This window comes from Eretmochelys imbricata, chromosome 20 (assembly GCF_965152235.1).
Source record: "Eretmochelys imbricata isolate rEreImb1 chromosome 20, rEreImb1.hap1, whole genome shotgun sequence".
Classification (NCBI taxonomy): Eukaryota; Metazoa; Chordata; order Testudines; family Cheloniidae; genus Eretmochelys; species Eretmochelys imbricata.
Window position 1 is genome coordinate 18,474,617 of NC_135591.1, and position 22,396 is coordinate 18,497,012.

A 22,396-nucleotide genomic window follows, 5' to 3' on the forward strand; every position below is an offset into this window, starting at 1 on the left:
TCTCCTTCTTGGATGGGAGGCAATGGAGAAAAATCTGATTGCCTTACTTCCCAGCCTTAAATTGAATATACATAAGGCAGGAATCTTTTGTTTCCCAGTCTGACCCCCTCTCCTCTTAATGGAAAAACACTGAAAGCCCAAGATAGGGGTCTAGTACCAGGTGAGCCGACCACTTGACCCTGCAGTGTCAAAGCAGCAACCCCAGGAGCTTCTCAGGAAGGCGGGAGATTAGTATCTTCCAAGTCTTATTGTTCTTCCCAATGGCCCACTGAGGCTGATTGGCTGCTGTCTGGTGGACGTTCCCCCAAATACACACACAGTTGTAACGGTTTCCTAACCTCAGATACAGAAATGATACATGCATACACATTGGATAAACACTTTCAGTGGATCATAACCTTTCCAGTGATACCTCACGTGACTGATATTGCATAAAACATAGTTGTGCCATATTCATATCATAACACTATTTCTATGCAGAATATGGGGAGCCGTGTCACACTGAGCACCTCATGATCTTTAACGTACTTATCCTCACAACACACTTCTGAGATAGGGAAATGTTTTTATCCCCATTTTACAGCTGGGGAAACTGAGGCACCAAGCTATTAACTACTAGCCCAAAGGCATACAAGGAGTCTGCACCAGAGTAAGGAATGAGTCCAGGTTCTCAGTCCAAGGATAATGTCTTAACCAGTGGACTAATGTTCCTCTCAAAGGAGTCAGACACAAATCAAAGCGGATTTTGGTCACACAGTGTTGAGTACAGTTGTAAGCAGTCAATAAAGGGTTTAAAATACTATTATATGTTATAAGCAGGGTGCAGACATAAGCAGTATGTGTTGCAGATCTCAATAGAAGGTGATGTAGATGGTTATAAGCAACCTGTCGATCGGCTGGACTCTAACAATCTCTAACTATTGATTAGCCATTTATTAAAACATATATTAAGAAGTTGTCAATCCTTTTATAAACTATATATATAAACGTTTGAATATAAAGTGTGACACAGATTTTGCTATTGACTGATGCAAGAGGTAGCTCTCAAGGGTAGAAGAGGAGAACATTTTAGAAAATGTTGGAGTCCAAAACTAGAGATGATTCTCCATCACTGGAGGCAACGGAGGAAGAATAGAGGCCCAACCCCGGATTGGTGCCTCTGGGCACTACTGCGGTACAAATAATCATAATTAATAATAAGGTGAAAAGTAGTGGAGAATCAGGCCACTAATAGTCTTTACCATCACTTTAAATCAGCCAAATTCATGCCTGTGATCGCACAGCTGGTTTGGCTTCTTAGGAAGTCAGCAGTATGAATCCTGGGACAATCAGTTTGGACTGCAATGTCACCAGCCCGCTCTCATCTTGGTACCTTCCTCCATCTCCCTCCACAGGGCATCATTTCAGGCTCTGTATGAAGGCAGGGAGCCTGTGACCCAGGAGAAATAGCAGCAGCAAAGCCCATGGGACGCTCATTATTTTCACGGCGGGTTCTTTTCTCCTTTTCACAGGTGGGGAACAGGTAACGAAGGTGAAAGCTCCAGATATAAATGATATCGTTCCAAATACTGAACCAGAAACCAAAGTCACCATCAATGGTAAGTAAGAGCCTGTGATTGTGTAGTGCTTAGAAATCGGACTGAGTGAAACTCAGAAGTTCGTAAGACTGTTAGGCCAGAGGTCAACAAATGGACCGAATGTTACACAGTCTTACAAGTTTTTTTTCCTAATGAGCGAGTTTTTAATCAAGGAAGAAATACAGTGGTGGTGGTCTTTTTGTGAATTTTCTTTGCGGGAGCTGTGGAAAGCAGCAGGAGTGTTTGCTTTCATCTCTGTTGTTCCCTGGGAACTGAGACTTAGTGTTAGAGACCAAGATCCCGGAGAGAGGGGACTGACCTGCATGCTGTTTGCAACTCCCTCTGCTCCAGGACTGGTGTGCATAGTGTAAATGAAACAAACTGCACTGAAAATATACCCAGACTCCACATCACTGACTTCTCTTCCAACCTGCAAGGTCCCAGCAGGGGTTTGGATCAACTGATCCAGTCTTAGGACCCAGTCCTACAGGGCGGTGGGTGCCCCAGACTTCAGGAGGCATTGAGGCACATTTCAGGTTCAGAGTGTAAGTCTACAGAACCCATTGAGGGATCACTTTCTCCCCATTCCTACAAGCTGCCACTCCCATGCTTGAATTCACACCAGGTTCTTCTCTTGGCCAGGAAACCCCGTGGCTCAGATTGTAGAAAACTCCATTGACGGGGCCAAGCTGGGGCATCTTATCGTGGTGCCTTCTGGCTGTGGGGAACAGAACATGATCCGTTTGACCCCAACGGTCATTTCCACCCACTTCTTGGACAGCACCCACCAGTGGGAGAAGATGGGGGTGGATCGCCGGGCTGTAGCCATCAACCTGATCAAGAGAGGTAAGAGGCTTTCCTGGGTGACAGCAGGTCCTTCTCCAGACTCCTGTTCATTACTAGGGCTTGGTTATTCCTGCATATGGCTATTGGGTGGGGGCTAGGATCGCTAAAGGGAGTGGTGTCAACCTATAGAATACCCCTGGGGGAATTCTGTGCCAAAAATTAAAAATTCTGCACACCGTATTTTAAAATTCTGCAAAATTCTACATATTTTATTTGTCAAAATAACACAATATAATCACACCAGTTTCAATTATTCTGGTAGTTTATTTCAAAATACCCGTCAGCAAGTTTGTCTGTAACAATACAGACAACAAAAAAGATTCAGGAAATATTTTTTGACAAATAGATTCCTTACTAGGCATATTCCTTCAGAACTCTAAGTAATTCATTTAAACTACAATAGAGAAATGTATTTTCCACACCCCTCCGAAGCAGTGCAAAGGCTTGGGGGAGCCGGAGGTGAGTTGGAGCTGCAGGAGAGGGAAGTAATGGCTGGGAAGGAGCCTGGGTGTGAACTTGGAGGGTTGTTAGGTGTGGGTAGGAGAAGGATGGTATGTGGGTTTTTTTGGGCGGGGGGAGGGATTGTTAGAGAGCCTCCCCCATGCAGACCCTGGCTGACCCCTAGCCTCTCTCATTCAGTCAGGCACATCTGCCCCATCTCCATATGTCCCTGTACCCCCAGTTCCCATGTGTCCCTGCTGAACCCGTCTTTGACACACATCCCCAGCAGCCCCATGTGCCCCATGCTGTCCGTCCCCACATATCCCGTGCCTCCTGACCTGGCCCCATGGGCAGAGCACTGTAAGGAACACAGCCTCTCTTCCCTCCACCTGGGAGCAGCTACCCTCTCTTCTGGCGCCGCTGCAGCCCTTGGTGGGTAAAAGGCTTAACTGCAGCACCTCTCTGGCTGAATGTATTTTCTGCAGGCAAAAAAAATTCTGCAAGGGACATGAATTCTGCCCGTGCGCAGTGGCACAGAATTTCCCCAGGATTATAGTAGAACCATTTTCCCATATGCTTCCAGCTCAGATCTGTCTCACCTCAACAATTAAATTGTTATTTTCTGGACTGGTGAGTCTCAGCCCACTTCCTAGTGGGACAGATGTACATAGTTGATGGTTAAAATCAGTTCCATCTTGATAACAGCAAAAAACTTACTTTGGGACTGACGTTTGGGGGTCTTTGTGGGTTAAACTGATGGATCTCAGGTCAGTTCCTAGCAGGACACATGTCGGTGTTACCAAAATCCAATCTAGGGGCCCCAGAAGGAGTGCCAGAACCTGGTTAAAAGTGTGGGGGGCACCGGAACTGAGTCGCTGCCCCCTGCTCCTCCTCTTCCCCTTGGGGCCCCGCCTCCTGGCCAGGCCAGAAGCCAGAGCCAGGCAATGGTAAGAGCTGCCCAGGGAGCCCGAGCTGCTATGGGAAGCCCCGGATCCTCCACCTGCCCTGGGGAGAGGGCCAAGGTGCCCGAGAACAGCTGCTGGCCCATGTCACCACCACCTGGGGCACACCACTGCCGGTGGGATCCAGGGGCAGGAGCTCCAGTCTAGCCTCCCACCCCCTCCAGGGGCGGGGCCTCAGGTAAAAGAGGGGGGCCAGAGGCTAGCCTCCCCGAGCCGGTGGCTCCCCCACCTCCCATGACACCACTCCTCCTGTCGCCTCTGGCCCGAGGCTTGCAGTTCGAGGGGGCAACGCCTCCCCTGTTCTCCCAAACTACGCCCATGCCATCACTGCTCCACACCTGACTGAGGCTACTCCGCCTATGTTAAAACCTGGGCGGGCATGGCCCTCGCACTTTTAAAAGTTGGGGGGGGGGGTCATGGCCTCCCTAGTTCTTCCCCCCCCCCCCAGTTCTGGCACCCCTGGTCCCACAGGGCGTGGCAGGCCCATTGGTTCTTTGTGTCCAGGGCCCCAACAAATCTTAATCCCCTTCTGCCAAAATCCTCGCTCATCTGACCCAGGACATCTTGCGGCAGTCTCTATAGAGCAGCCAAGACATGAATGTGTCATGGAGATTCCTCCTATCTGATATCTGTGCCATGCTCGGCTCACGGCTCTGTGTGCACTAGGACCAGAGTTTAGATGTGATGAGTGCATTAGCCTGAGCCAGCATGAAAGTGATTTGGATCCTGGTCTCTGGAGTGCTCAGTTTAGTTGCTTCAATGGGCTGGATTCCCAGTCCCACTGACTGCTGCTAACAAACACAGAATGGATGGCAAGCAGGTAGCTGAGGGTAGAGACTGTGCTTTGCAAAGAGGAGCGAGAGAAGGAGAAAGGGGAGAGGGATGACAGATGGGAGGGGTAAGGCAGGAGAGGTGCACAACACATTTCAAAGATCTTTCTTTCTCCTTTTCAGGTTACACACAGCAGCTGGCATATAAGAAACCGAACCACTCCTATGCAGCCTATTTAAGTTCACCCTCAAGCACATGGTAAAGGCAGCTTTTCTATAGAGCTCTGCTGAGTCGTGTAGAGTTTCTCCTTTGTATACCATTCCTCTGGAAGACATGAGCCAGAGCAATCTATTCCCCTGGCTATACTGAAAGGGCAAAGTTAATGTGTAGAACTTGATCTTCAGAAGGGTACACCAGGGGATTAAAAACAGAGGGGACTTGATGGCATCAGAGATTGGTAATGGAACACAGTTCCTTGAATGGTCGCTGACACTAGTGTGGCCTAGATCAGTAAAGGTCTGACACGTGTTCATTAGAACCTGATAACTTGTGTGAAATGAATTTGGTGGGTTTTAGTCCAGTTCCCAGTGGGAAGGTGTCCACAGCGCACACAAATTCTATAATCACAGCTCTCCTAGTCATGATCCCATCACATTTCACGCTAAGCAAAGTAAGACTTGGATGGTGGAATGCCAGTGAAAGCCCAGTTACTGCAGGAAGTTCTGTGCCGTACACCCAAGGATTTCTAAGCATTCACATCTCTCTCTCTCGCTCGCTTATTTGTGGGCGCGGTAATCAAGTTACTGCAACTGATTTACTAGAATGATCCACACAAAATCTGTCCTGACACCAATTATTGATGAAGTTTTCATACACATTTAATTCATCCATCAGCACAGATGGTAACATCTGTGTCGAGGAGAATTTCAGGAAGTCAGGAGTGACCTTCTGACCTGATTGATTCTGCATGTTAATCCCTCAGGCTGACAGCGTATGTAGCAAAGGTCTTTTCCCTGGCTAGCAAGCTAGTGGCCATAGACTCTCAAGTTATCTGCGGGGCTGTGAAATGGCTGATCCTAGAAAAGCAGAAACCCGATGGCATCTTCCATGAAAATGCTCCTGTGATGTCCAAAAGTATGATGGTAAGTTTAACCTTAGTTCCCACAATACCCCAGACTGTCCCCATTCTATTCAGGCTAGCAGCTTGAAACTTCTGAAATCAATAGTTTGCCTCACTAAGCCAGATCCCAAAGTCTTTATTCTTTCTCACTGGGTCCTTACCCAGGCAAAACCTCCGTTGAAGTCAATGGAAATTTTATCTGAAGCAGAAGTGAGTAAAAGCTGAGTAAATATTTGGTTTGGACCAGTGTCTGTGTAATTGCTCTGACACAGTGGGGCACATGCTCTGTTTCTAGTGGAAGCCCCAGCTCTGTCAGCCAAGGCTGTAGCAGACTTATCAACACCTATCTGTGGCCCAGCCACTACTAGAGAGGGACGGAGCATCCCCCTGAGTAATCATGGGTTATATTTGTAACTACCTCTGGCATTTCTGACCCTGCTTAAATAGGGACATAACATACTTTTGGGGGAATTCTGTGCCAAAACATTAAAAATTCTGCACACAATATTTTAAAATTCTGCATATTTTATTTGTCAAAATAACACAATATAATCATGCCACTTTAAATTATTTTGGTAATTTATTTCAAAATATCTGTCAGCAAGTATGTTTATAACAATATAGACCAAAAAAAGATTCTGGCAATTTTTTTTGACAAATAGATTCCTTTCTAGGCATATTAATACAGAACTTTGAGTAATTAATTTAAAGGACAATACAGAACTATATTCCCTGCACCTGTCAGAAGCAGTGCAAAGGCTTGGGGAAGTCAGAGGTAATGGAGGAGCTGGGGGAGAGGGAAGGAGCCTAGAGTGAACCTGGCTGGAGGGTTGTTGGGTATGGGTGGGAGAAATATGGAACAAGTTTTTGGGGGGGCAGGATTGCTAAAGAGTTGGGGAGCCTCCCCCATGCAGACCCTGGCTGACTCCAAGCCCTCTCCCATTCAGTCAGGCACATCTGCCCCTGTCCCCACACCTCCCATCCCCATGGGTCTCTGCAGCCTCCTCCCCCATCCCCATGTGTCCCTGCAGCTCCCTTCCCCATCCCCAGGCTCAACACTGTCAGCCCACTAGCTCCTGATTCCGTGCCCCAGTCTGTCCCCCACTAGCCATTCTGAACCCCAGCCTGTGGACCCCCCAGCAGCCCTGTGTGCCTCACTCTGTCCTAACCTGGGTCCACAGGCAGGGTGCTGTGATTAACTTCTACTCCTGGAGGAATTCTGCACCATTGGGCACGCACAGAATTTTTCTCCCCACAGAAAATACATTCTGCCCCAGAAGCGCTGCAGTTCTGCCTTTTGCCTGCCAGCGGCTGCTGCGGCACCCGAACAACCAACTGCACTCCTGCTGCTGGCTGTTCTGGTGCCCTAGCGACCTTTGGTGAGCAAAAGGCAGAACTGCAGCGCTTCTGGGGCGGAAATGTATTTTCCGCCGGAAAAAAAAAATTCTGCGGGATACATTAATTCTGCGCATCTGCAGTGGCACAGAATTCCCCCAGGAGTACTAACATTTGCCACTGCCATGGAGATAGCGGCCGACATCATGGGGCTGTCTGCATCCCTGCAAGCTGGGCCGTGGAGGATGTAGGAAGCAGATAGACAAATAAACAGAGGATGTGTACGGGGATGGATGGGTAGTGTTTACGTGGGGATAGGTAGGTAGGCCATTTCTGGTTGGTACCAGTGCACCATGACACGGCTATAATTGGTGCCTGGGTACGGTAGCGATGAGGGTGTTAAAAATGCAGAGATAAATCTCATCAGTCGATTCAGTAGAGTAGAGAGGTAGATAGATAACATCATTAATTCTGTCCTTGAGGTTTGTTCTTTGTTTCCCCCTTAGGGAGGGTACCAGGGTGCTGAGCCTGAGGCATCTCTGACGGCTTTTGTTCTTGTCGCACTGCTGGAGTCCAAAGACATTTGTAATGCTCAGGTCCCGGTGAGTAAGTCTATCATGTATCTTCACGTATTCGCATTATTTTCCTTTCCAGATGTGGTGCGTGAACACGTGATGGAGAGAATTTGGCCTAAAGTAATGAATGGAGTTGCCAGATTTGAGTTCACGCGTCAAACTTTGCTGTGGGGCCAGATTCCACATCCTCCAGAGAGCTCAGCACAATCCTCCAGGAACTTAGATTTATATTGTAATAAAGGCAAATCCCTGCTCCAAAGATTTTTACAATCTAAATAAACAGGACAGAGCAAGGACATATTATTATCCCCCTTTTACTGATGGGGGAAAGAGGCATGAAGAGACAACTGGGGTCTAAATTAGCCATTGGGGTCTAAATTAGCTGTTTTACCACTCAAGAAAAAGATCTTGGAGTCATTGTGGAGAGTTCTCTGAAATCATCCACTCAATGTGCAGTGGTGGTCAAGAAGCTAACAGAAGACAGAAAATATCATATTGCCTCAATATAAATCCATGGTACGCCCACACCTTGAATACTGCACGCCGGTGTGGTTGCCCCATCTCAAAAAAGATATATTGGAATTGGAAAAGGTTCAGAAAAGGGCAACAAAGATGTTTAGGGGTATAGAAGGCTTCCATATAAGGAGAGATTAATAAGACTGGGACTTTTCAGCTTGGAAAACAGGCGACTAAGTGGGGATATGATAGAGGTCTATAAAATCATGAATGGTATAGAGAAAGTAACTAAGGAAGTGTTATTTACTCCTTCTCATACTACAAGAACAAGGGGCCATCAAATGAAATTAATAGGTAGCAGGTTTAAAACAAACACAAGAAAGTATTTTTTCACACAATGCACTGTCAACCTCTGGAACTCCTTGCCAGAGGGTGTTGTGAAGGTTGTGTGCTGGGAGAATGAAATTCACACCCAATACAATTCCATGAATTGTTTTTTTTTTTAAATATAAAAGTTAATAGAATTTCAGCCTGATCTGTGGGCTTGGTTTCTTGATGTGTTTGGGTTTTTTTTGTTTTTTTGACCGCCCAGAGTCTGAAGAACGGCATTAACAAAGCTGGGGAATACTTGGCCAGAAGGTATCCATCTCTGAGAAGACCTTACACGGTGGCTCTCACGTCCTATGCCTTAGCCCTGATGGGGGAACTGGACAGCGAGAAAGTGCTTATGAGCACTTCAACAGGTAGATTATTGGCGGGTTCTCAGTACCAGAAAGATGTGGCCAAGTTGGGAGGGAGCTCACAGGAGAGAGGGGGAAAGTGATCAAAGGCTAGCGAGATCTACAACAGCTGAGAGTTTGGTGTGGTTTTGTTTAACAGTGAGTATTGGTTAGTTGGCCTGATATTATTCTAATCTGTATTACAGTGACACCCAACCCAGATCAGGGCCCCCTTTTGCTAGGCACATGGCAAGAGACAGCCCCTATCCCACATTGCTTACAGTCTAGTTCAAAGGCATCTAATCAAATTCATTAGGCCCAATGAGAGTGGGTTGCTTACTTCTTTCAGGCCCCTTTGAAAATCATAGTTTATGTAGACAAGGCAGACTGATGGGGAAACTAAGACCCAGAGAGAATGTCTACGCTGCTGTAGAAGACCCGCAGCTGGCCTGGGTCAGCTGATTTGGGCTTGCAAGGTTTGGGCAATGGAGCTATAAAACTGCAGCATGGTCTCTCAGGCTTGGGCTCTGAGACCCTGCTGGGACTTCCCAGAGTGGGGGCTTCAGCCCAAGCTCAAATGTATACTGCAATTTTATAGTCCCGCAGCCTGATCCCCATGAGCTCAAGTTAGCTGGCCCGGGCCAGCTGCAGCTGTGCCATGCGTCTTTTATCGCAGTATACATGTGCCCTATGCAACTTGTCCAGAATAGCTTGTTTTTGGGAACTGAGCTGGGAACTGAGCCCAGATCCGTGTCCTAAGCCAGCGTCTTAACTGCAAGACCAGTCGTCCTTTCTGTAGCACTTAGATATTTTCTGTGGGAATATCGATGTAGCTATGGATTTGAGTCACACTGACCGGTCTTCACATGGGTATGGTTCAAGAGGTGGTATTTTCCATTTGGAGCTGCTCAGAATGTGCCGTTCTGTGTCCTGGTGAAGATTATTCTAGTTCTCGTTTTTTTATGGCGTTTAGAGGGAAATCGTTGGGAAGACACGAACACCCACACCTTCAGCATTGAGGCCACCTCATACGCTTTGCTGGCCTTGCTGCACATGAAGAAGTACGAATTGGTCAGACCCATAGTCACATGGCTGACAGAGCAGAAATTCTATGAAGGGGGGTATGGATCTACCCAAGTGAGTATAATCTTTGGCAGACATAACCATATGTTTTGTGGGAAGGTCTCTCAATAGAAGGAATGGAAACCCCATCACTTGATCCACTGAGAGGGAGACTCCACCATAGGGAACAATCGTGTGTTAGTCCAGGAGGTCGACATGATAACCTAATATAAATTCATAGTTTCCAAGGTCAGAAGGGACTGCTGTGAGCACCCGTTCTGACCTCATGTATAACACAGGCCATAGAGCTTCCCCAGTGTAATTCCTTTTTGAACTCGAGCAGAGCTTATAGAAGAACATTCAATCTTGATTTTAAAAATTGCCCATGGTGGAGAATCCATCATGACTCTTCGTAAAAATTGTCCCAACGGTTAACGATCCTCGCTGTTACACATATTTCATGTGTAACTTTTTATGTGTATAAATTGCCACTCATTTGTTATGCCCCATACAGTTGAAACATGGCTCCTGTTAATCCTAGAATTATAAAAATATAGGGCAGAATGGGCCCTTGCTAGGTCATCTAGTCCAGTGACTCTCAACCTTTCCAGACTACTGTACCCCTTTCAGGAGTCTGATTTGTCTTGTGTAACCCCAAGTTACACCTCACTTTAAAACTACTTGCCTACAAAATCAGACATAAAAATACAAATGTCACAGACATTATCACTGAAAAATTGCTGACTTTCTCATTTTTACCATATAATTATGAAATAAATCGATTGGAATATAAATATTGTACTTACATTCCCATGTATCGTATATAGAGCAGTGTAAACAGGTCATTGTATGAAATTTTAGTTTGTCCTGACTTCGCTAGTGCTTTTTATGTCACCTGTGGTAAAACTAGGCAAATATCCAGATGGGTTGATGTAACCCCTGAAAGACTGCTGTGTACCCCCAGGGTAACGTATACCCCTGGTTGAGAACCACTGATCTAGTCCGGTCCCCTGCACTGAGGTAGGATGGAGTATTACCTAGATCATCCATGACAGATATTTGTCTCACCTGTTCTTAAGAAACACCAATGACAGAGTTTCCACAACCTCCCTAGGTAATTTGTTCCGGTACTTAACTATCCTTACAGTTAAAAAGTTTTCCTAATGTCTAACCTAAACATAAGGCCTATAGTGGCTTATAGCAGATGGATAACCGTTTCCCCATGAGCCTCTGCTACTGGGCTGGCTCATGTCTGTGTTAATGACTATATGTTAATCACCGAACAAAAATATATCTCCTACTATCCTGTGTAACATCTAACGCTGAGAGTTAACTGTTGTTGTATTTTCAGTTCCTGTTCATTAAACAGTCAGGGTTGGGTTCTGATCTCATTCACGGGCCGCTGGGGTAATTCGGGAGCCAAAGGGATGCAGGCCCTTGGTTCATGGCAATAGGACAATAAGGTGTAACCCTCTTGTCTTTTTCCTGGTCTTCCAGGCTATCATCATGGTGTTCCAGGCTCTTGCGCAGTACCAGATAGACATCCCGCTACACCAGGAGCTGGATTTGGAGGTTTCTGTTCTCCTGCCTGGCCGTGCTAATCCCCTCACGTACAGGATTGAGTATGAGACTGCTATGGTGCTCAGAACGGTGGAGGTACTGTTTTTTCCTGCTGCCACAGATCCTACTGAGGGCCCCTTCCTGGCCATGCGCTAGGACGGCTGTGAGGGAAATCCAAGCGTCTGTGCTCTGGATCCCCAGGGTGCTTCCTGGATCCCCGGATCCCCAGGGTGCCCAATCTCGGGGTCCTTAGGCACCACAGACACTGACCTTTTTCTTTTTCCCAGTCGGTGCTCCACCCCCCCTTCCCCCCCGCTCCATTTACATTTGCTGCAGTGAGAGTAATTATTTCTGAAAAGTGGAACAGCTCGAATTGGAGAGCTTGAGAAAGCCCTTATGAGAATGTCCCATAGCCCAGTGGCTAGGACACCCGTGTGCAATATGGGAGACCTCAGTGCAAAACCCTTCTCCACAGGCAGAGGGGAATTGAACAAGGGTCTTCGATATCCCAGGTGAGTCCCTGACCACTGAGCTAAAAGTCGCAAGCAGAGCACTACCTTTTCCTGCTGCCCTTCTGTGAATCTACCCCTTAACAAAGGCTTCTTTCCACCCAAAATGGATTTTTTTTTTATTTGCCAACAATTTTTGTAATTTTCAGATTTGGTTCGGGTTGAACCTAATGGTTTTTTGCCAATTTTTTTGGACCTGCCAGCAAACCGAAAGATCAGTTATTCACCCAGCTCCATAGTTACTTGCCCAGCTCTAGGCGTTACCATCAGATGGTTGTTTACTGTCCTGCATGAGATGAGTTGGGAGGTCTCCACTCATTGATGGCGAATCCCCATCGCTCTTGTTGACAGGCTCAGCAGAGAAACTAATGGCTGAAGGAGTGAATGAGAGTGAACTCCCTTCTGTAATAAGACTTAGCATTTATATACTGCTTTATAAGAACAAATGTAAGCCCATTAAGGGGACCGTAGGTGTGTATGAATCTGCAACTGTTTGGCATAGAGAACATCAGAAATCTTGCAAGCTATCAGTCTGGCACGTTTCATCAGCACTGGCCTATTTAAAATTAAGAAATTTAAGAGTCACCCAATCTGACTGCGGATTCTTTACAGACTAGGCTGAATAAAGACTTTGTTGTGAGAGCGAGAGGCACCGGGCAAGGAACCTTGACCGTGGTAACTGTTTACAATGCAAAGATACCGGAGGATACATCTCAGTGTAAGAACTTTGACTTGAGGGTGTCTGTCAGGGAAGCCCAGAATGGTAAGTTACCTTCTGACTGGTTAAATTAAGTTTGCTGTCGCTACCCAAACACCTACACAAGTAGTTAACTTTACACACGAGAAGTCCCATTGAAGTCAAATGAGCGTAAAATCAAAGATGTGCATAAATGTTTCCCGAATTGTGGCCTAACTTAAGACCAGGAGAACAGGATGCACAGAGTGAAAGGACCAGAAGAGAAATATTAGTATTAGAGCAGGACCTAAAGGCTTCAACCAAGATCAAGGCCATATTGTGCCAGGTGCTGTACATACAAATGGTAAGAGACAGTCCCTGCCCCAAAGAGTTTCCAATCTAACCAGCCAAAGGGAGGAGTCTTATTCCCTTTACACAGGGGGAACAGAGCATTTCAGTTACTTTCCCATGGAGTTTGGATCAAAACCAGGAGCTGTGTTAACCCCCAGACCAGTGCAGAGTTGGGTGGGGCATAAAGTAATAGTGAGGTCAAGGCGGGTAGGGTAGCAAATGCAGCAATGTTTCCTAGTGGACAGAGCACTGTCCTGGTACTCAGGACATCCAGGTTCTGTTCCCTTTTTGCCACTGGCCTGCTGGGTGACCTTGGACAGCTTACTTCGCCTTCCTGTATCTCAGTCTCCCCAGCTGTAAAATGGGGATAATGACACTGTAAAATGAAAATGGAAAATACCATAGCGCTAGGTATTATGATTACGTCTTTTTTCTTTTGCTAATATTACTGTTATCGCTCGGCACTACGTGTTCCGACGTAGGGTCAGTCCAGCTGCGGGACAGCATGCTGGCATCATGCCGCCTCTGACCAGCAGGGTTAGAACATTTCGTCATCCCACAATACCATATGGATGAAAAGTCGGGCATGGGACTCTGGGATCTGCTCCCTCTAAACGGGAGATGAGTCTGAACCAAGAAGTTGAGAACTGGGTCCACACTTCTCCCAGGGGTTGGGTGCTCAGATCTAGGGCTCGGTTCGGCTCGCTATAGATATAAGGGTCGAAAGTTTGGGAGCGCTCATGTTGCCTCGTAGGTCGAGTCATCACACTTGTCAGTGGGCTCGGCCTTACAGCCATCGGCACTGAAAATGTGACCTGTTGCTTCTTTAGCTAATAACTTGGCTGACTCTTTCGCTAATGACTGGGCTGCTGTTCTTGATTTGAGCCCCTAGGGGGAGACATGAGCACACACACTTAGGCTATGTCAGCGGTTCTGAAACTTTTGTACCGGCCGACCCCTTTCCCATAGCAAGCCTCTGAGTGCGACCCCCCCCTTATAAAGTAAAAACATGTTTTTATATATTTAACACCATTGTAAATGCTGGATGCAAAGCAAGGTTTGGGGTGGAGGCTGGCAGCTCGCGACTCCCCATGTAATAAAATTGTGACACCCCCCCCCCGCCCCGAGGGGTCCCGACCCCCAATTTGAGACCCCCTGGGCTATGTGCCCACTACAGGTTAGGGGTGCTCACGTACCCACGCTAGCATGAGTATAAATAGTGATGTCGCTGCCGGGCCATGGATAAGCAACCGAGGCACGGCTAGCCCCGCTGAGTACTGATTGCAGCCCCACCACTATTTATACCCTTAATGAGAGCGAGCACGAGTACGCGTACATGAGCCGGGGAATCACACTCCTAGCGCGTAGTGTCGATGTAGCCTATGCCAGAGCCAGGATTTTGTCTTGGCCTCTGGGAGAGATCGGGGCCAGCCAGGAGTTTTGGATCAAGTTCTGAACTTTCCAAAGTACGGGGGAGTTCAGATCCGAGCTTCTGATTCAGGCCTCTCTCCTCTGATAACACACAACCACATTTCTGTGGGAGTGGCTTTTCACAATTGCCAAACTCATGCATTTAAAACCCATTAGTCGTGTCCCCAAAAAACAATGACATCCGCTTAAAATCGTGAGATTTTTAAAATAATACATTTGGGGTTTGTTTTCTTTGCCTTCTGGTTTCTGAGTCTTTCAGTTGCTCCCACTTCACATTTTAAGCTTTTCTCCACAACCTCAAGGTCTAGAAATGGATTTTTATGCTAAGTGAAAGCTGAGATTCTCATGCCATGTTTTGTTTCCAGGAGCTGGGGCTTAAAGAAACACATCAAAAATCGTAAGACTTACCGCAAGAGTTTTCAGTGCTACTTTTTAGCTTGTGTGTCAGGTATCCTTCAGAGTGGCTGGTTCCTTTGGGATTTTTTTTCACCCCAGTTCTAGGATCTATTTGATTAAAGTGCTGAGTTTCCAAGTTTGGGGGCTTTTTACAAAACAAAAATGAAACTTACACCAAAAAATATTTTTTCCTCTTTTGAAACATTTCTAGCTAAGAGGCCGGAAGGAGCCCTGCGTTCAGTCTTCATCAGAATCTGCACCAGGTGAGAACACTGACCTTTAATGATAATGTTGCAGTTGAAGCTAGACAAATTCAAATTTACAAATAAAGTGTAAATTTTTAACAGCTAGGATAACTAACCATTGGAACGCTTGACCAAGCAGTGTGGCAGATTCTCCAGCACAGCTAATTTTTAAATCAAAACTGGGGGGTATTCTGGAAGATGCGTGCTAGCTCAAACAGGAATTATTCTGGGGCAGTTCTGTGGCCCGTGTTATACAGGAGGTCAGAACAGACGATCACAATGATTCCTTCTGGCCTTAGAATCTATGAATATTGTTACACAGGACACACTTCCATAGAATAAGGATCAGTATTACTGAATAACTATTATGAGCCCCAGCTGTTATCTAGCCCTTGTCATTAGGAGATCTCAAAGTGCTTTATAAAGGAAAACAGTATCATTACCCCGATTTTACAGGTGGGGAAACTGAGGCACAGAGCAGTGCTGTGACTTGCCTAACCTCACTCATGAGGTTTGGGGCAGAGCTGGGAATAGAAGCTAGGTCTCCTGAGTTCCAGTCCAGTGCTCTATACACTAGACCACACAGCAGCACAGCTGGGTTTGTTGCTGGTCTACATGGAAGGATCCTGGCCCAGCATGCACTGGTCTTGTATAAATCCTGCAATGGCTTCCTCAAGGAAAGTCTTTGGTTGTCATGCTTTAAATTCCCGGTCAGGAATAGAGAAGGGGCTAGGCCCTGCTGTGATGAGAGCCATATAAATACCTCATGTAAGTATCCAAAAAGGTACCTCACTGTCCCTCTAATCTTGTCTTTAAACTCTCCTTTGCTCTGATGCCCACTCAAAAAAATTGACAACAGTTAGGCGGCAGGTGAGCTGAGGCCAGGGCCCATCATACTGGCCAATATTGTCTCATTGTTTTCTTGGGCTTTCCCATCGGTCGGTCTCCACCTGTTATATCTGGCCTTGTCCTTGAACTGTAAGATCTTTGGGGCAGGGAACATCTTTTGGGTCTATGTTTTTACAGTGCCCAGCACAATGACTGGGGTCCTAGGCTCTACAATAGTTAATAAGATCAATAATACCTAGAGAGCGAGAGGCAGATAAATAGACTTTATAGCTAATTCCCAGCATTGTCATGCAACTGTTCTGGTTAGAAACTTCCAAGCAACTAGTTCACCCTTTTATTCCAGGCGTTTCAACAAATGAGATCTTTCGTTTCTTGTGGAATTTCTGTCCAAATGGCCAGTTCCGCAAGCAAAGTAGAACATTTTTTTCCAGAGCCTGTGGATTTGCAGCCATGACATATTTGAAACAGACGCATTTCCCACTCAAATAGGGAAGGCAGGCCCGCATTGGAGTGTAAAAATACTACATGTTGCTTTGTTTTCTTTCCCATGCAAATCGACTTGGGGTTTTTTTTAATTTTGAAAATTTGAATCAAATTGCAAAGAATATTTGGTTTTGAGGTTTTTAATTTTTCACTGTCCCTCATTGCAACTGGAGCATCTAAGCAAGGAAAAGGACCCAGATCTACAGAAGTATTTAAGTGGCCGAATAATGGAGATAGGTGCCTCGTGGGGAGTTAAGTGTCTCACTCTCATTGACTTTCAGTGGGAGTTAGGCACCTAACCTGCTGATCTGCTTTGGTAAAACTCTTTAGGTTAGTTTTACTCGTCGTAAATCTGGCCCTAAATGCCTCAGACAGATGGGCTTTACCGCTTAATACCATACTGTGTTGGTGGGAGCTTCAGAAATGTATGGATACTGTGGGGAGAGATAGAGAGAGATAGATGGGTGTATATGGGGATGGATGCTCACAGGCTATAAATTTTCCTAGAGGACAGCAGAAGAAATATTAATAACTGGCAAGTCAATTTCAAAATGGGTTTCTCAGTGTTAAATTTTGGTGCAAGGGCATTTGCTTTTCCCCGCTAGGTACCTCGGAGTGGTTGATGCCACAATGTCGATCCTTGATGTCTCCATGCTCACGGGCTTCTCGCCAGATTTGGATGATCTGACCAGAGTACGTTGGCATCATCCAAGCTATTCAGTAGAACAGGAAGGCCCAGGCTAAGCAGAGCTTAAAGCTCCAGCTGGGGGAGGTTCTTCCCACTGTCTGAGACGTGGAAGCTACACAAGTCGGTTAGCAGCTGGATGGCTCAAGGCATTGGGACATGGAGCCTTTCAGTTGTAGGACGGCAGGTCTCCTCTGATCAGCAATGGAAACTCGTTACCATCAGGCAGTATTGTGTTGTATGTGAAATCGGCCCCCATGCATACAGAAATCATGATCGTCAGTGAGGACTGTACCTGGGACCTTTAGCCCGACCCTCTTGCACTTGACCTAAAGCAATAACCCTTTCAGCTCGAAGTAGGGTCGGGCATTATGCAGGCCTGCCACTAGAGGGACATATGATCTCATCCATATTATATGGCTTAGTAGTGGGGCTTGACTCATTTTGGTGCGGCTTCAGGATTTTGCATCCCTGCCTTACCGTGATGCTTCTTGCTTTTCCTTCATTGTGTTTAGCTTTCCAGAGGGGTTGACAGATACATTTCCAAGTATGAAATTGACCGCTCTCCTTCGGACAGAAGCACCCTCATCATCTACCTGGACAGGGTAAGACTTTACAAGGGCATTCTCTGATCTTGTGTTAAATTCAGGAACTACTGCTGCAGGCTCCTGCTTTAGCCAAATTGCACTCCTGGGTGTCCCCAGAGACGCCCAGGTATAACTGATGGCAGAATCGCCCGCAGGATAAATTGTGCACAGGTCCTGTGGTCTTTAATGGGAGATGCACCAGCTAACACCAACAGCTGAATCTGATCCCCCGTGTATTACCCTTTCTCCTTCAACCTTTCTCTCTTTCATGCCTTTTTGTCTCCTCTGCCATTTCTTCCTTTCCAAAGACCTAAGCATTCCTTTTCTGTTCTTTCCCCACCCAGGTTTCACATATGGAGGAGGAATGCCTGCAGTTTAAAGCTCATCAATTTTTCGAAGTTGGTCTCATTCAGCCGGGGTCTGTCAAAGTCTATGAGTATTACTCTTTAGGTAACAGTGAGCTGTATCTTTTCTCATCACTGGGGTCATGCCCAATACGTCCCTTTCCCCAGACACTCAGAGTTTTCTGTTATCATGGCAGCAAACATGTTATGGGAATACGGAAATTGATCAGATGCATGAATAAGAAAAACACCAGTAGTGACAAGAATTCTCATTCTTCATGCTTCAAAGCATGAGCTGATCACCAGTCGGGAGGAGGAAAGAACAGACAAGCCCTGTGGCACAGTAAGGTGCATTTCATGCCTTCCTGTGTAGTATCTGGTAGAAAGGTGAGTCAGGAAATTCATATCCAGATCCAAACTTCCACAAAGCTTGGGCTGCTCAGAAGTTGAGGGCAATAAATCGTTGGAACATGCTACCCCGGGAAATCTCTCGGTGTTGTCATGAAATCAAAAAGACATGGTGGGGGAGGTAATGTATTTTATTGGACCAACTTCTGCTGGTGAGAGAGACAAGCTTTTGAGACACACAGAGCTCTTCTTCAGGTCTGGGAAAGGTACTCCGAGCGTCACAGTTAAGGGCAAGGTGGAACAGATTGGTTAGCATAAGTAGTTTAGCATTTAGTCTGGCTTTAAAATCTCTCAATCTATGAAATGAAGATACAAGGATTTGATTCAGGATAATCTCTAGATTAAATGGCCAGTTGGTCTCTTCTAGGGCACAGCACCACCTAGGTCTCCCCAAGAGACTCAAAATATTAAAATCTCTCTCACTGCTCTTCGTCATGATTCACACTTTGCTCAGTCAAAACTCTGGCAATGACCTCAGTGAGACTTTGGCTTGAGTAATGGCTTCAGGGTTGTCCCCTAAGGAGTGGTGGAAGCTTCCCAAAAGTGGGCTGACCCCCGGTGCCTGAACTGGCCCTGACCCCCTACGCCGCCCCTTTCCCCCGAGGCCCCGCCCCCGCGCTGCATCTTCTCCCTGAGCCCCCCACTCTCAGGCCGCCATTCCCCCGAGGCCCTGCCCTCGCATTGCCAAGCCCCGGCCCTGACACCGCCCCTGCTCCCGCACCACCTCTTCCCCCAAACACCCTGCCCCCCACTCCCTCCTTTCCTCCCCTCCTCCCTGTTGTTCGCCCTTACGGCCGGTAAAAAGTGATGGGGCCACAGCCCTCCTGACCTCTCCAGTTCCGGTGCCCCTGCTTCCAATCTCTGGATGTCTTTCTAAACAACAGAGCCTGGCTCAGTCACAAGTTAGGGCTTGATGCGGGTATGGCGGGTGAAATTCTACAGTCTGTGTGAGGCAGGGGGTCAGATGAGATCCCAATTGTGCCTTGAGTCCTTAAAATCTACTAACCTGTGATTCTCTGCTTGTTCTGTAGTGGACCAATGCACCATGTTCTACCGCCTGCCTAAAGAGAGCGGCTTTCTCAATAAGATCTGTCATGGGGACGTTTGTCGGTGCGCGGAGGGTAAGGAGGGTCCTGTTTCTGCTTACATCAGGGCAGGCTAGGATACAGGTTCTTGGAGTATTTAATAACACACCCTAGCTCTCCTATAGTGCCTTTAATGTTTAGATATTTCAGAATTTGGGGAGGCGGAGTTCAAAACCAAACAATTTGGCGAATTTGACATGAATTCGCACAGTATTTCAGTGTCGCTGATTCTGCCTTTTGTGCCGAATGAACTGTGGTTGAAAAATTTCACCCCGGTCTACTTGAATGTCTTCCCTGGTGACTCCCTTCTTTCTCCTCCCCCCAGAAAACTGCTTCCTGCAGCACAAGATGAGGGGTCCCATCACCCTGAACAAACGAATTGAGATGTCATGTGAATCTGGAGTCGATTATGGTAAAACTGCTCTTTGGATCTGCAGAGTCTTACATATGAGAGTAGAGACACGGTCCAGACTTACAGCTGGATCTGAGGTTGAAATAAGGGTAGGTTTTGGATTTACCTGTACAAGAGACTCGTGAGATTTTGGGTCCCCAAAATGACAGAAATCTCACAAAATCAGCTGTTTTCATGAGATCTCACCTGCTTTACCAACAAGATCTGGAAAATGGACCTCTTCTGATTTGAAACCCAACCCAGAGCCAAAACCAGAGGGTCTAAGAATTCAAATCCAACCTCTTACACAGAAATATTCAGATTGAGATCTGATGCTCTTGCTTTGTCCCAGGGCCTGCAGTTCTCCATTTTGACCCAAATAGAAGGTTTACAGTATCAATCTGGAGTCTCCATTGGCCTCTCTGGCCACTCACTCTGTGAACCCCAGTTTAGGTGCAGATCTTGAAGTTATAAATGCAAAGTAATGCACATTGGAAAACATATCCCAACTATACATATAAAATGATGGGGTCTAATTTAGCTGTTCCCACTCAAGAAAGGGATCTTGGAGTCACTGTGGAGAGTTCTCTGAAAACATCCACTCAATGTGCCGTGGCGGTCAAAGAAGCTAACAGAATGTTGGGAATCATTAAGAAAGGGATAGATAATAAGACAGAAAATATCATGTTGCCATATCACGATTACAGATATTTAACTGTATAAATCCATGATATGCCCATGTCTTGAATACTGCGTGCAGATGTGGTCGCCCCATCTCAAAAAAGATGTATTGGAATTGGAAAAAGGTCAGAAAAGAGCAACACAAACTATTAGGCCTCTGGAACGGCTTCCATATGAGGAGAGATTAATAAGGCTGGGACTTTTCAGCTAGGAAAAGAGATGACTAAGAGGGAATATGACAGAGGTCTATAAAATCATGACTGGCGTGGAGAATAAATAAGGAAATGTTATATACTCCTTCTCATAACACAAGAACTAGGGGTCACCAAAAGAAATTAATAGGTAGCAGGTTTAAAACAAACGGAAGTATTTTTTCACACAATGCACAGTCAACCTGTGGAACTCCTTGCCACAGGATGTTGTGAAGGCCAAGATTATAACAGGGTTCAAAAAAGAACTAGATAAGTTCATGGAAGATAGATCTATCAATGGCTATTAGGCAGGATGGGCAGGAATGGTGTCCCTAACCTCTGTTTGCCAGAAGCTGGGAATGGGCAACATGACATGGATCACTTGATGATTACCTGTTCTGTTCTTTCCCTCTGGGGCACCTGGCATTGGCCACTGTCAGAAGACAGGATACTGGGCTAGATGGACCTTGGGGCTGATCCGGTATGGACGTTCTTATGACAAGCTGTCAAATTGTCCCTTGACTAAACTGTCTGGCTACCACTTATGTCACTATTATCAGCACCAGATTAAAAAAATGATGTGAAACTCCTAAGCCAAGCCCTGGGGAAATCTTAGAACAAATGGAATGGATCAAGGTCTTCTACCCTGTTTGATTAATTCTCTCTGCCTCTCCGTGGGTTGATCACACACCAGTTTCCCTACAGAAAACTGCTACAGTCTTTAACCAGTGTCACTTTCTTCCCCCTCAGTGTATAAAACCAGGCTTGTTGGAACTGAAGAATCAAACAGTTATGACACCTACATGATGAACATTTTGCGAGTCATTAAAACAGGTAAGAGCTCCTCCTTCTGGACACTGATAAACAGGCTCCACTGGCTCCCCCACCAGGAACATCTGACTGACCGTCTTTCTTCTCTTCCTCAGGGACTGATGAAAATCCGCTCGGAGAAACCCGCCCGTTTGTCAGCCACGTGAAGTGCAGGGAGTCTCTGAGGCTGGAGCCTAACAAGGACTACTTGATCTGGGGACTCAGCAGTGACTTGTGGGACTTGAAAACGAAGTAAGTAGCCTACCCTCCGAGCTTCTTCGGGTCTGCGCTGTAGGGCTGGAGATTGCAGATGCAGTTTCGCCTTAGTTAGTGCTAGCGGCCACCCCTGTGTTTCTCTAGCACTAAGCCCAGCTGTAGTGCGGTCAGTGTGTCCAAGTAGTTGTGGGGTTTATCCGTCCATAGTCCTTCGGGGCTGAATTGGGGTGAATTACCTGCTAGAAAGGGTGGGAAAATATTAATTTACTGTGCAATTATCATCTCTGTGCCATGATAGAAAATTAATATTTAAGTGTTTCTACATTGCAAAATATGTATTGTCGATAAAAATATGTCAAAGAGACTTAGACTGGTGCATGGCCTGTGTTTTTGGTCCGAGTTTTTACAGCTTCTAGCACAAGGGGGCTCTGATACGTGACTCGGGCTCCTAGTTGCTCCCATGAGACAAAGTATTGTTGTTATCCAGATTTCTGTAGCTATAGAGAGACCCAAACAAACCCCAAGGCAGTAAATTCTCAAGAGGCCTCTTTATGATCTATGACTAAGACCCTGATTATGTCACGGAGGTCAGGGAATCTGTGACTTCCAGAGACCTCCGTGACGTTTTCTGGCC

The 22,396-nt window shown here is 46.4% G+C and overlaps 1 protein-coding gene across 1 annotated transcript in view; it reads left to right on the plus strand.

Moving 5' to 3' along the window:
* Nucleotides 1-22,396, plus strand: part of LOC144277504 (venom factor-like) — a 51,979-nt gene that overhangs the window by 27,444 nt on the left and 2,139 nt on the right. Inside the window, exons 23-39 of the mRNA XM_077838302.1 lie at nt 1,512-1,598; nt 2,220-2,423; nt 4,780-4,855; nt 5,580-5,739; nt 7,559-7,654; nt 8,676-8,826; nt 9,776-9,939; nt 11,362-11,520; nt 12,546-12,696; nt 14,999-15,050; nt 16,970-17,057; nt 17,565-17,654; nt 17,981-18,086; nt 19,420-19,509; nt 19,799-19,885; nt 21,487-21,570; nt 21,663-21,798. Of these exons, the coding sequence (XP_077694428.1) occupies nt 1,512-1,598; nt 2,220-2,423; nt 4,780-4,855; nt 5,580-5,739; nt 7,559-7,654; nt 8,676-8,826; nt 9,776-9,939; nt 11,362-11,520; nt 12,546-12,696; nt 14,999-15,050; nt 16,970-17,057; nt 17,565-17,654; nt 17,981-18,086; nt 19,420-19,509; nt 19,799-19,885; nt 21,487-21,570; nt 21,663-21,798 (1,981 nt within the window). The remainder of the gene's footprint in view (nt 1-1,511; nt 1,599-2,219; nt 2,424-4,779; nt 4,856-5,579; nt 5,740-7,558; nt 7,655-8,675; nt 8,827-9,775; nt 9,940-11,361; nt 11,521-12,545; nt 12,697-14,998; nt 15,051-16,969; nt 17,058-17,564; nt 17,655-17,980; nt 18,087-19,419; nt 19,510-19,798; nt 19,886-21,486; nt 21,571-21,662; nt 21,799-22,396) is intronic.